General features: G+C 39.0%; 1 protein-coding gene across 1 annotated transcript in view; it reads right to left on the bottom strand.

Moving 5' to 3' along the window:
* Positions 1-215: 215 nt before the first annotated feature.
* Positions 216-14,707, bottom strand: part of scrn3 (secernin 3) — a 28,008-nt gene continuing 13,516 nt past the window's right edge. The window contains exons 3-8 of the mRNA XM_072261845.1: positions 13,010-13,191; positions 11,023-11,222; positions 8,092-8,298; positions 5,984-6,146; positions 1,791-1,971; positions 216-943 (exon numbers count right to left, since the gene is read on the bottom strand). Coding sequence (XP_072117946.1) covers positions 785-943; positions 1,791-1,971; positions 5,984-6,146; positions 8,092-8,298; positions 11,023-11,222; positions 13,010-13,191 — 1,092 coding nt within the window. The 3' untranslated portion in view covers positions 216-784. The remainder of the gene's footprint in view (positions 944-1,790; positions 1,972-5,983; positions 6,147-8,091; positions 8,299-11,022; positions 11,223-13,009; positions 13,192-14,707) is intronic.

Below are 14,707 nucleotides of genomic sequence, written 5' to 3' on the forward strand. Positions count from 1 at the left end.
CCTTTGAAAAAAAAGGATATCTCAGATGTTTTAGAATGGACAGCTTCATCCTGAGAACAGATGTGGCAGAGATGGAGGAATGGAGAGAAGGGAATAGCATTTTTACAACTCATTGGATCTAGGAGACATATGCTTGTGACCTGATCCAAGTAGAGAAAATCATTATATTTATTCAGATTACTGTCATGGCAAATTTTGCATGATGGTGGCATTAGTGAAATTATAATAGTGTGGCTTTAATAAAAAATATTGCAAAATATACTATTTTTAAAATTTTTATCCAGTATATATTTATATCAGGTTGAGCACCCCTTTTCTGAAATTCCAAATCCAAAACTTTGTTGAGCGCTATCAAAACACCACAAATAGAAAAGTCTACAAGGTGCTGGGAAGGTTCCCAGGTGAAGTGCAGGTCTCTGTGCGCCACAGACAGTTCCGAGAAGTGATCTGAAGTACCCTGAGTGGGACCCTGTTGGCACCAGTTTGTTTTTAGCCGTCAGCATAGCCAGACCTTCGTGCATTATATATACTGTAAATGTAATGTAAATAGATATTGTGTTGGATTTGGTTCTCATCCCAAGCTATCTTATTATTTCGATGCAAATATTCCAAAATCCAAAACACTTCCCACCCCAAGCATTTTGGATAAGGGGTGCTCAGCCCGTATAAGTTAGTATTGGATCAGTCAGTTTGAAAGTTAGATGCCCCTTCATCGTCACTTTTTGCAGCAATGTATCTTAAAAACAGAAATATCACCACAGAAGTATCCAGTTGGATTGGATAATTACAAATTGTAAATTGATATTTCCTCAGTTACACAATCAGAAAAGAGATGAACAACTTTTGTCGTATCTGGTATTCCATGCTGAAGGACATCCTCCACTGTTTCAAGCTGCTTCTTTTCCAGTGCTTTTATATCTTCAAGCATCTTAGAAGCTTTAGCCTGGAGAATCAGAGCCAGGTTTATTGTCAGTGACATATATCATGAAATTTGTTATTTTATGCAAGACATAAAAATTATTTTGTTACAAACATGAATAAATCATGCAAAAGATGAATAATGATATCGAGTTCACGGGTTAATGGACCATTCAGAAATATCGTGGCAGAGGCCCTTCTTAAAAAGTTGAGTGTGGGTCTTCAAACTCCTGTACCTCCTCCCTGATAGTGGTAACAAAAAAAGGACGTCCCAGATGGTGAGGGTCTTTAATGATGGAAAAGGCACCACCTCTTGAAGATGTACTCAGTGGTAGGAAGGATTTCAAAATCATTTAAAAAGAGGACTCATAGTGCTGATCAACAAGGAGAAGGAATAGTGTTTGGAGCATCTGACACTGTGGGGCTGGACATGAAAATGTCCAATGAGACACCTCACCAGGCTATGCTTCTGACATTTCCAAGTATCAAATGCAAGTGCAATGGCTTCCCCCATTTATATAACACCCTCTCTGGCTGTCTCAATATCAATTGAACCCTTAAAGTACAACCTACAACTGTTGTGAAACAGCCTGAGTGTAACAGTATTTTGCTTGTTCATTCCCTCTTCTTTTTCACTCCTTCTCCTATTTTTCCTTCCACCTACTCTCCCTTCAGGGCATAAAAATGGGAATTGACAGAGTGCTGGGAGCTAAGGCACAATGCCAGGTGAAAGCTACTGTAAGGTTTTTGTCAAACCATAGCAATATATGTATTTAACATGATAAAAATATTAAAAGAAAAGTTTGCTACTGTGTTAATCACACACATTTATGGCAAGTAACTGACAGTCCTAATTAACAGATTTTAAATACCTTTTTGGTCTCCATGAATGCAGCTGCCACTTCATGCTTTTTATAGAGGGCATGTCTTCTGTCTGGTTTACTCTGGAACCGGGGTTTCTTTTTTACTGGATCATCGGGACCAAATGAAGGTGAACTTGTCAGTAAAAACTGCCTCATATTTTGAACAAAGATAAATGGTTTGAAAACAGACCTAAGAAAAGACAGACCAACATGTTTTGTAAATACCAACTACTTGCAAACATTACTATTTCATTTTAACAATAAAAATATTAAGTTGCTTAATGAAACTAAATCATGACTTATAAGCAGTTTTCAACAAAATATATAATCTTTCATGGTTGGGGTTTCCATCTTAACTATGTGAGCATTGAGAAAGAGATGCAACTCCAATGACACCTGGTGGTTACTGAGAAAATGTTATCCATGGATTTCTGTGAGCAATGGATTTCTGTAATACAGAAACTACAGGCAACTTGACAAAACAAGCCACCAATATTGAGAATACTGACTTTGAGACACCAAGACAATGACCATTAAGTTCTTACTGTTCATTTATTAATGGTGTAGGCTGAAATATATTATGAATTTAAGACTGAGACACACCACCTGCCCTGAAAAACTTAGCAACTTGACAGTCAGCATCATGGGATTGAAGCAGTAAAACATAATCTTACTACAGTCAGCTAGCCTAGTCAGCTCAGCAGAGTAGGAGGGATTCCTGTCTGTCAGAGCTGAACCAAGCAAATGCTACAGGCTTGCACATAACATAAGATTAAACAAACAAAACAGAGAAAAGGATAAGAGGCCTTGCACAGAACTACTGATCATTCACTTTGATCTTTCTCATATGGATATTCTGTACCCCATATTAAGTACAGGTATTGTCTTGGCTATCTGCCAGTCTCAGACACAACAGCTTTTAAATGTGTGTAATAATGCCTATTTATCTCTTCAGATACTTTTAAAATGCTTGGATACAATAAATCCAAGTGTTTTTATCTTCTTAGGATTTAATATATCCCCCTTTTCTATATTAAGTGCACTTACCCAACCATTAAGCTCCTGAACCAGAGGGAATAACTTCACTCACCCTATCACAGAACTATTCCCACAACCACTTCACCTCATGTTCTTGATATTTATTGCTTACTTATTTATTTATAATTCTTATTTTTATTTCTTTTTCTATTTGCACAATTGGCTGTCTTTTGCACATTGGTTGTTTGTCAGTCCTCTTGGGTGTGGTCTCTTGTTGTTTCTATTGTGTTCCTTGTAGTTACTGTGGATGTTCACAAGAAAATGAATCTCATCATTATATATGGTGACATATAACATGTGTACTTTGATAATAAGTTTACTTTGAACTCATCATTCAACGTCTGTCCATCTGTTCTATTTTCCTGGAAAATATCAAAGTAAAATGATGATATAATATTTCTGCATTTCTCTGCTATTGCTGTGATATTGCCAAGTCCATCCAATGATTTCCTTACTCCTATCCCAAACTTGCTATTTCCATTGATGTGTATGTAAAATACCATATTTCACAATTTTGTTTCATGTTTCTTGATTACTTGCCCAGGAAAGCAAACAGAAACTATGAAATTATTGGTTTGACGACGTATTTCTCTCAATTCCTTTGTATTCTCCTTATCACAGACTCTTCTGTAGTATTTATACTTAACAAAGGTCTCTTCTTATCCTCAGTATCCATTATGTCTCTATTTAGTAGAATGAATATATTTTCCTACACTTTGTCGATTACAATTTGTATTGTTAACTATTGTTTGCCAAAATTGTAACTCATTTCATCTTCTCGGTATCTCAAAATCAGCTTTTCTAAAATTTATTAACCTGCTTTTTTTCATAAATGTCCTTACCCAGAATCAGCTCAAAGCATGTTACACCATGGTCACTATTTCCTGGATGTTCTCCCACTCCTGTGTGCTTCAGATCATACCCCACTACTGGATTCACTGCAAATTCTTCATTTGTGTATAAATGTTTGGCTGGAAGTAAGTCCGATACATATTGTAGGAAATTATTTCCTTTTCTTAATTATATATTTCTTTGGTGCCAATGATATTGGGATAGCCAAGATCCCCCATTATGAGTATTTTTTCCACTCATTTCATCAAATTTGTCTGCATATTTCTTCCATCTCTTTTCCACTGTTTTTCTACACTGATTATGTTACATCTCATGAGTATCATGAACCATCCACCCATTTTTCCTTTTCTATCTTTTCTAAATATAGGATAGTCTCAAACGTTTAATTGACACTTGATTTTTCAGTAGTAATGCCTGCAAAATTTTTTCTCAATCTGTTTCATTTTGCTTCCGTTTATTGGGAACATTATGTGTACAGCTCTACAGATGCACTTTACTACTTTTAATAATAATTGGATTCTCAGAACTAGCATTAGATTTTGGAATGGTTCCAGTAGAATGGAAAATTGCAAGTGTCACCCCACTCTTCAAGAAGGGAGAGAGGCAGAAGAAAGGAAACTGTAGGTCAGTTAGTCTAACTTCAGTGGTTGGGAAGATGTTGGAGTCAATTATTAAGGATGAGCACTCAGGGTGGACGGAGGCACATGATAAAATAGGCCATAGTCAGCATGGTTTCCTCAAGGAAAACCTTGCCTGTCAAACCTGTTGGAATTATTTGAAGAAATAGCAAGCACGATAGATAATGAAGAATCAGTTGATATTGTGTACTTTGATTTACAGAAGGCCTTTGACAAGGTGCCACATGAGGCTGCTGAACAAGCTATGAGCCCATGGCATTACAGTAAAGATTCTAGCATGGATAAAGCAGTGGCTAACTGGCAGGAGTCCAAGAGTGGAAATAAAGGGAGCTTTTTCTGGTTGGCTGCTGGTGACTAGTGGTGTTCCACAAGGGTCTGTGTTCAGACTGATTCTTTTTACATTATATGTTGAAGATTTGGATGATGTAATTGGTGGTTCTGTTGCAAAGTTTGCAGATGATATGAAGATAGCTGGAGGACCAGTTAGGAAGCAGAGGGGCTACAGAGGACTTGGACAGATTAGGAGAATAGGCAAGGAAATGGCAAATGGAATACAGTGTCAGGAAGTGTATGGTCATGCACTTTGGTAGAAGAAATGAAATGGTTGACTATTTTCTAAATGGAGAGAAAATACAAAAACTGAGGCGCAAAGGAACTTGGGAGTCCTTGTACAGGATTAGCTAAAGGTTAATTTGTAGATTGAGTCTGTGGTGAGGAAGAAGTATTGTGAGCAGTTTTGGGCCCCTTAGAAAGGATGTGTTGAAACTAGAGAGGGTTCAAAGGAGGTTCATGAAAATGATTCCAGGATTGAATGGCTTGTTATATGAAGAGCATCTGATGGTTCTGGGCCTGTATTCACTAGCATTCCGAAGGATGAGGCATGACCTTGTTGAAATCTATCAAATGGTGAAAGGCTTTGATGGAATGGATGTGGAGAGGGTGTTTCCTATAGTGGGAGAGCTTAAGACCAGAGGACACAGCCCCAGAATACAGGGATGTCCTTTTAGAACAGAAATGAGGAGGAATTTCTTTAGTCAGAGAGTGGTGAATCTGTGGAATTCTTTGCCACAGGAGCTGTGGTGGCTAAGTCTTTATGTATATTTAAGGTAGAGGTTGATAGATTCTTGATTGGTCAGGGCATGAAGGGATACAGGGAGAAGGCAGAAAATTGGGGCTGAGAGGAAACTTGGATCAGCCATTATGAAATGGTGCAGCAGACTTGATCAGCCAAATGGCCGAATTCTGCCCCTATATATTATGGATTTATGGTCTACCTTACCCATTGGCCTCACCTTTGTTTCATCACAGGCTTGTTCAACTCTACTCTCAGTCTCTATCGCTGGCTCATTCACAATTTATTTATTAGGATTTCACATTATCTTCCCTCTCTCTTCAGTACTATTAACTGTCTGCCTTTCTTCTTCAATTTTTATTCATTGGCATTTTGAAATTATTCATCGTAAGCCTTGCTTTCTTTGCTCTCTATCCAATGACATGTTTTATTTCAATTTATTTTGTACTCTGATAGGTTGTACAGATTTGAAACTTCTTTATTACACTTCCATTATAAATGATTTTAATCTGAATATTGTAAGATATTGTAAGCTAATGATCAGGAAAGTATCAAGATAAAATGAAATATGTGAACAATTGAAGAGGCGTGTTTTGCTTTACCTCTCAGGGTAAGGAGTTGCTGTAAAAAAATGAATGCAGTGAAGATTAGTGTCCGTTGGAAGAATGGAGGCCATGCTTCCTGTTGTCGTGAAGCCACCTTCCATGTTAATACCACTCTCTTTGTCCCGGAGAATTTCCATCATTGTTTCAACTCTAATATTTCCTATTATAAACAAGATCATAATGTAAACTAATCTTTCAAACTAAAAAATAAAGGTAATAACAAAGGCAAAAACTATCCTTGGACTTGTGTACCCCCTGTGAAAATCAGAAACAGTTGACGCTTTCCACAGGTCTGACAACTGACTGACGGAAGGGGTTAGATGTTTCATGATTCCAGTTAAGTGATCTAAAACTCAATCTCACAACTTTTCACTCAAAGATGAGAGCATAATGATGCAATAAAAACTCACAAGATATTTTATATGATTATCTAAAACATTATGAAATTTTTACAGATCTGTTATATTAACCTCTCTTTCTTAGAGCTGATTATTGCTTTGCTCTGCAAACAACATGTATTGTAAATATAATTGTAATGTGCTGTAAGGTTTCACTGCTAATGTAATAGCTTCTCTGTGATGTTCCACTGCTAAGGTAATGGTTTCTCTGTAGCAGCAATGTTTGGGTTATGACTAGAGATAACGGGACATGTTAGCCAATGAGCAGGATGTTGTTCTTTCTTGTGTGTCTGGGAGCCGGGAATTCGCGGTCTTTTGCCGGGGAGAGATGAGGAGAGAAAACGCAAATGGAGAGAGTTGGTAGGCCGCCAGATGGAGTGGACTTGGAGTGAGGGTCTGAAGGTCAGTAACCATCGGAGGAGGTCGATGCTGGACGAACGACCTTATCAGTGAGCTCCAACATTGTGCATTAGACTGTTTCATGAGAATAGGCCCTTTTTCTTTTTTTGTTTTCTTTACTAACCATCTAGTCAAATTAAGGATTCTAACGCTCAATCATTTAATCGCCTTTTGTGTACCGTTTGTTATTTTGTGGTACTGATTTGTAACAGGGGACACATCATGCAGCATCCACCCAGACGAGATTTCTTAAGTTTGGCCAGGTCGGGGGGGGACTATCATCCCCTATATTAAGCTGCTAGCCGAAGCCAGAGTTACATAATTTCTAAAACCACTTTCGTATTGTCAAAAACTAAAGTAACCTCAGAGTCATAACCACGGTAACACCAATTATTTTACTGAGTCTGTCTTACCTCACATGCTATAGTTCAATTATATCTTAATGCAACTTAAAAGTACCACAGAGAAAATACTGGAAAAATGCAAGTCAGGCAGCATCTGTAGAGATGTTTTGGGTCTAGACCTTTCATTTGGGCTGAAAGACAGAAGGGAGGGTAAAGGGGTGAAGGAAGGGAAGAGGCAAGGCTCCATCTATTACTTCTCCTCACTTGAATCCACCTTGCACTTGCCATCTTTTGCCTGAAATGTCTTGACCCACAACATTGACTGTCCATTTTCCTCCAAAGATGCTGCCTGAAATACCAAGTTCCTCAACATTTTGTTTGTTGCTTCAGATTCTGCAGTTTCTTGTGTCTTCTTTCAAAGCACATCTGTTTACATCCATCTATCATTATCAGTTATTATAATTTTTAATTAATTGGCTCTGACAATAAGTTCCTTAAAGACTCTCTCATAAATCAGAAATAATTTCCTAACTGAAGTGTGAAATACACTCCTGAATAATCATAAAAACCTATTGTCCTGTGTTTACTGTTGAAAGATTTTAGTCTCTCATACTATTCTTAGTATTCTACTAATATTACAAGATAGCATATGGATCTGTGAAAACTAGTCCCTTCTGAAAAAGCAAATGTCTTGCAAACATCATTAAAAAAAACTGGTGTATAATTTATAAGGTAGAATACTCATCCTCAACAATGAAAATCAGCTCTTCTCACTAAGACAAACTAATTTGTTTACATTTCTGTATTTATACTGTATAAAAGGTTCATGAATTTCTTTAACTGGAAACAGTCTACGTTTCCTATGAAAATCTATGTTTCTTTAATAACATTTAAAGAGAGATTGTTGAGAGAATTAATTAATCTGTATGTAAGAAACATTTCAAAGTTCATCGTTTTTAATTACCTTTATGCTTATTCAGAAGACGGAGGCCAGCGCAATATCGATCATCCAATTCCTTAGCAGAGCCCTGATAGGAATACACAGCAGCAAAGTCGAACTTCATTTTACCATCCCACCAGCCTCGATTCTTTGCATGATCTCTCAGTTCTGGGTGTTCTTTATTGATCTTCGTTGTTATGGAAAGCTGATTGGAAATATTCCGTACCCCCTCTGAACATAGAGAAATGGAAGACCATCATATTTTTCTATTTAACCATTATTTACTGTAAATTATTAAAGTTATTAATCATTTTACAAAAGTCAACAGCTAAGTAAATACAGTATATGGAAGGTTCAGTTGATTATTTCACAATAATGACTTGACAGAGTAATCACAATAAAAACATCACATAACATCAACAATATCTGCAAGTTTGGAATAATGGCTTTCACTGCTTTTGGGGATTTTCTGTGCAGCAGTAGAAAACCGAATAGAGATATTCTCTACCACATTTCACTCCATTGCACTCAATAACATAGGATCTAAAGCACTGAAAATATTCAAAATGTGAAATTACTAGACCAACTAACACATCTATGAATTACAACTAGCAGCAGGAAGGGGTTGGGGATGGGAGGTGGAGTATTTCCTATTCAATAATCCATAAAAAGTGCACACGACTGAAGGACAATAGATTGCAAAGGTATCAGGAAAAGATCCTTTAATTGAAAGCTATTTTGGGTAGTAGAAAACAAAGGGGACAGAAATACTTCTGCTTCAATTTCCTTAACCAATTACTAAATGACCTTTCCTCAAATTCCTACCTCCCATTACTTAAATAGTCCTTGGTCCACATTTAAGGATTTCGATCATCACACCAAAGTCATAAATTTTAAGGACATCTTTGAACATTATGCTTCAATGGTCTGCACATACTTAATCTGAAATGCCTAGCTCATTACTTCCTCCAATCCCCATTTTCACTCTTGCCCTTGAGCCTATTATTAAAAAAAGATTGGATAATAACAACAAGGTTCAGTATAAGAATAGAGACATCAGAAATTCACAGTAACACACATGAAATGCTGGAGGAACTCAGCAGGCCAGGCCGCATCCATGGAAAAAAGCACAGTTGACATTTCCGGCTGAGACCCTTCAGCAGGACTGGAGAAAGGTGGGGTAGGGGAGAGAGAAACACAAGGTGATAGGTAAAACCAGGAGGGGAGGGATGAAGTGTAGAGCTGGGGAATTGATTGGTGAAAGAGATACAGGGCTGGAGGAGGAGTCTGATAGGAGAGAACTGAAGGTCATAGAAGAACAAAAAGGGGGGAGGAGCACCAGAGGGAGGCGATGGGCAGGCAAGGAGATAAGGTGAAGAGAGGGAAAAGGGGATGGGGAATGGTGAGGGGGAAGTGAATTACTGGAAGTTCAAGAAATCGATGTTCGTGCCATCGGGTTGGAGGTTACCCAAATAGAATATAAGGTGCTGTTCCTCCAACCTAAGTGTGGCCTCATCACGACAGTCCAGGAGGCTATGGATTGACATCCTGGAATGGGAAGTGGAATTAAAGTGGGTGGCCACTGGGAGATCCTGCTTCTTTTGGCAGATGGAGCGTAGGTGCTTGGAAAAATGGTCTCCCAATCTATGTCAGGTCTCACTATTATACAGGAGGCTGCACCGGGAGCACCGGACACAGTATATGGCCCCAATAGACTCACTGGTGAAGTGTCACCTCACTTGGAAGGACTGTTTGGGGCTCTGAATGGTAGTGATGGAGTAGGTGTAGGGGCAGGTATAGCACTTATTCCACTTGCAAGGATAAGTGCCAGGAGGGAAATCATTGGGGAGGGGTGAATGGACAAGGGAGTCATGTAGGGAGTGATCTCTGTGGAAAGCAGAAAGTGGGGGAGGAAAAGATGGGCTTGGTGGTGGGATCCCACTACCAAGGCAATCTCCAACATCGATTTCTTGAACTTCTGGTAATGCCCCCCACACCTCCTTCACCATTCCCCATCCCCTTTTCTATCTCTTACTTATCTCCTTGCCCTCCCATCGCCTCCCTCTGGTGCTCCTTTTTTTACTTCCATGGCCTTCTGTTCTCTTCTGTCAGACTCCCCCTTCTCCAGCCCTGTATCTCTTTCACCAATCAACTTTGCCCAGCTCTTTACTTCATCCCTCCCCCTTCAGGTTTCACCTATCACCTCCCCTCCCCCACCTCTTAAATCTACCCCTCATCTTTTTTTCTCCAGTCCTGCCAAAGGGTCTCGGCCCGAAATGTCAACTGCACTTTTTTCCATGGATGCTGGCTGGCCTGCTGAGTTCCTCCAGCAATTTGTGTGTGTTGCTTGGATTTCCAGCAACTGCAGATTTTCTCGTTTCAGAAATTCACAGGTTGAACTCCTTGACCGAGAATGACATTCATCACAATGTCTGGAAAGTGAGAAGACCTGGATTGAAGGAATAGCTACAATGAAATAGTGATAATTAAAACAACTAGGGAAAGCTGGACAGAAGCAAAAAAGAGTAATTGTGTTAATTAAAAATAAAGTAGCTGCTATATTGAGACATTATAAGGAAGATTATACAGTACATATAACGTGAGGCCTTGACAGCGAACTCTTGTGCCAAATTTGTTTAGTCCACTACAGCATGAATATTAACTATCTAAACATTTCTGAATAAACTCTTCTTGGGCTTCCAGCTGGGTACAGATATCGATTTTAACTAGATCCCTTTTTTTAAACACTTCTGGCGTCTGCTTATCCCTAAAGTTTAACAAAGCCATTTTATTTCAAAAGTTCTAGTGTACATACAGTAAATTAAATCCCCTGAAATATTGTCTAAAAAGATCAGCTGTGTCTGAATATAATTCAACAACTGTTACCAGTTCAGTTTTATTTAAAAAGGCAAACAAAATTATCGACTTTAAGACTGATGTGTAATCTTTATATACCTGAAACTCTTTCTGCTGCCCAGTATTTACCAACCGTCTCTAATACCCATGCTTCCTTTTTGTCAGCAATTAGAAAGCTGTTGTAATACGTAAACGTAACTTCATCTTCCATGCAGTTTCCACCCTGTCCATATTTCTCTAGCAGATCAGTAAGAATATCGACTGCCTCCTCTGCTGTTTCAGAACGTTCAAGTCCAAGTCTACAAAAATGTACATAATCCACAAATAAGTACTTCCAAAAGGAATTGTGCTTCTAATGACCAAACCAGCCTACATGTTAACAAGTTGACCTACAGATTATCATTGACCAGGTATTATTTCAAGTTCAAGCAACTTGTGGTACAAATAAATACAATTAGTTCAGTTAATAACTAAACAAATAGAACCAGAATCTGGCATATGTCATGAAATTTGTTATTTTGCAGCAGCAGTACATTGCAGTACAGCACATGATAATAAAAACTATAAATTACAATAACAAGTATATCTAAAAATATTAAATAGTGCAAGAAGAAAACAGTACTGAGGTAGTGTTCGAGTGTCCATTGTCCATTCAGAAATAACAATGACACATTTTTAAATGTTATAATCATACGCATGAATATCATGTGGGGGTAATGTTATATTGGATTTATTTTCTTTAAGTCTTTGATAAATCGTCTTGTTACTACTTTCTTCAGTATGTCCCTTTCTGAAATAAAGTTTTACCCTAGTAGGATCAAAAAGACAATGCTATAAATTTCCAAAATGATACTAGAAGATCTGACAATTTTTGTCAATTAATTTCAACTATCTTTCAGCATACAGGAAGTCATTTGTGATTTTGGAAGGGGTCGCTTTGGTGGACAGAGGTGGAAATTGGAAGGATTCAAGTATTGAATTCCAAAAATGATTGGCATAGATTTGGGAGGCATCAACATGTTTCAAGTGGAAACCATAGAAAGGGTGCAGAGGGGATTTACAAGGATGTTCCCTGGATTGGGGAGCATGCCTTATGAGAATAGATTGACTGAACTCGGCCATTTCTCCTTGGAGCGATGGAGGATGAGAGGTGACCTGCTAGAGGTGTATAAGATGATAAGAGGCATCGATCGTGTGGATAGTCAGAGGCTTTTTCCCAGGGCTGAAATGGCTAGCGCAAGAGGGCACAATTTTAAGGTGCTTGGAAGTAGGTACAGAGGAGATATCAGGAGTAAGTTTTTTACGCAGAGAGTGGTAAGTGCATGGAATGGGCTGCCGGCGGCAGTGGTGGAGGCAGAAATGATAGGGTCTTTTAAGAGACTCCTGGATGGCTACATGGAGCTTAGAAAAATAGAGGGCTATGGATAAAGCATAGGTAGTTGTAAGGTAGGGACATGTTCGGCACAGCTTTGTGGGCCGAAGGACCTGTAGGTTTTCTATGTTTCTAAGTCTTTGGACAGGAAAGGATGGTCAGAAATGAGCAGTAATTTGCAAGACTGCATTTATCAAAATTGATGAAAGCTGTTCCAAAAGCATATCTAAATCAATAATTGATTCTGTTTTAAATATTAAATAGAATCAATATTACAAGTTTCTTAGGGTCAATTTCAATCAAGCTCAAGGTCAATCATCACCTCCACCAAGATTAAACCCAGTATTACACTCAAAAAGGCATGTAGCAATTAGAAACTTGGCTGCAGCCACTGCAGGAGATTAAGGTGGAAGTAAGCATCTCTGGCTTTGTGGTTCAGCTTTAGAAACTTTAAGTTGGGTGGTTCTTAAGAAAATATTGCCTAATTACCAACTACTTTAGAGATAGATCAGTATACTCTGGAGTAAGCAACAGTATCACATACTGTGGACTTAGAAAGCTCAATAGAGGCAAGATGGATGAATAGTTTAGTCCTTGCTGTCAGATAAAGGAACAAATGTGAAAAAAACTGTAACAACAGGAAAACATTAAAGTAAGTACATAAAGTACCTTTCCCACAAAGAATTATTCAACTTGTAGTAAAGTAATTCAAACCTCACTAAATCCATGCCCAAAAGAGCTTCTTTGTCATTTTGTTCTTCTTTTCCCCAGACTGCCTCATTGCCGATACATACTCCATGTTCATTGGCTCCCATTTCAGCCCCCCATAGCCAAGACGGACGGCTCAGAACAACTGCATGCGTCTTTGCAACCTGATCAACCTGTATGTATGTACACTGAAAAATAAAGAAAACATTATCTTAATGCAGAAAGTGGATAGCTGATTATCTTTAGAGTCAGCAAGTTTGTTTTCACTGAGATGTATGACTTCAAATGCATAGATGTACCTGGATAGGTGTCTTCCAAGCTTTAGAGTTATTCCAGGCTTCTATTGCTGATCACTGTAGCATCTGACACGTTATTTCTCAATATCACATTGCAAAATTTGCCAGAATGCCATACTCATGGAGAGAAGATTGATTTATCTTCATACTACAGGAGTAGCCAGGGCAGGCACAGCCATTTGCTTGGTTCACAGGATTCCCCAAATTGCATGACATCATAGACAACACTTGGACAGTATTTTCAAATTAAGCATTTTGATGCTTAATTAATCAATAGAAAAAGGGGAAACTGGAAGATTGTCAAGGTTTTGCACATGGGACCAAACCAATTAGAGCTGATATGGGGTTTCAAAAAAATGAGAGGCACAGATTGGATAGACAATCAGAATCTTTTCCCCACAGAGAAAGTATTAAACATCAGTAGACATGGGTTTAAAGATAGAGGAAGGAAGTTTAAAGGTGATGTGAGGGTCAAATTTTTCACGCTGAGAGTTGTAGTCACCTGGAATAGGTTACAAAGATCAGAGTGGAAGCAGGCAGTTCGGTGGATTTAAGAGGCTGTTAGATAGGTGGATGCCTACGACAGGAATGAAGTAACATGCATGATACACAGGAGGACATTTATTATACACTCAGTGGTCACTTTATTAGGTACTTCCTGTACCTCAGATGTACAAGTGTACCTCATAAAGTGGCCATCAAATGTAAACAGGCATCAAGTTCAGCACACACGAGGAAATCTGCAGATGCTGGAATTTCAAGCAACACACATAAAAATATGAGATATGAGAGGATCATGGGATGGGAAGCCCAGAGAGGAAGAAAGGGGGAGGGGGGAAGCCCAGAGGATGGGCAAAGAGTATAGTGAGAGGGCCAGAGGGAGAAAAAGGAGAGAGAAAAAAAATATAATAATAGATAAGTAAAATAATAAATAAATAACGGTTGGGGTACGAAGGGGAGGTGGGGTATTAATGGAAGTTAGAGAAGTCAATGTTCATGCCATCAGATTGGAGGCTACCCAGATGGAATATAAGGTGTTGTTCCTTCACCCCACCAGCCTCCGGGTCCAACATATTATTCTCCGTAACTTCCGCCACCTCCAACGGGATCCTACCACTAAGCACATCTTTCCCTCCCACCCCTCCCCGCTTTCCGCAGGGATTGCTCCCTACGCGACTCCCTTGTCCATTCGTTCTCCCCCCCCCCCCCCCGCATCCCTCCCCACCGATCTCCCTTCCGGCACTTATCCTTGTAAGCGGAACAAGTGCTACACATGCCCTTACACTTCCTCCCTCATCACCACTCAGGGCCCCAGACAGTCCTTCCAGGTGAGATAACACTTCACCTGTGAGTCGGCTGGGGTGATATACTGCGTCCGGTGCTCCCGACGCGGCCTTTTATATATTGG

The sequence above is a fragment of the Mobula birostris genome, chromosome 6 (genome assembly GCF_030028105.1).
Source record: "Mobula birostris isolate sMobBir1 chromosome 6, sMobBir1.hap1, whole genome shotgun sequence".
In the NCBI taxonomy this organism is placed as follows: Eukaryota; Metazoa; Chordata; class Chondrichthyes; order Myliobatiformes; family Myliobatidae; genus Mobula; species Mobula birostris.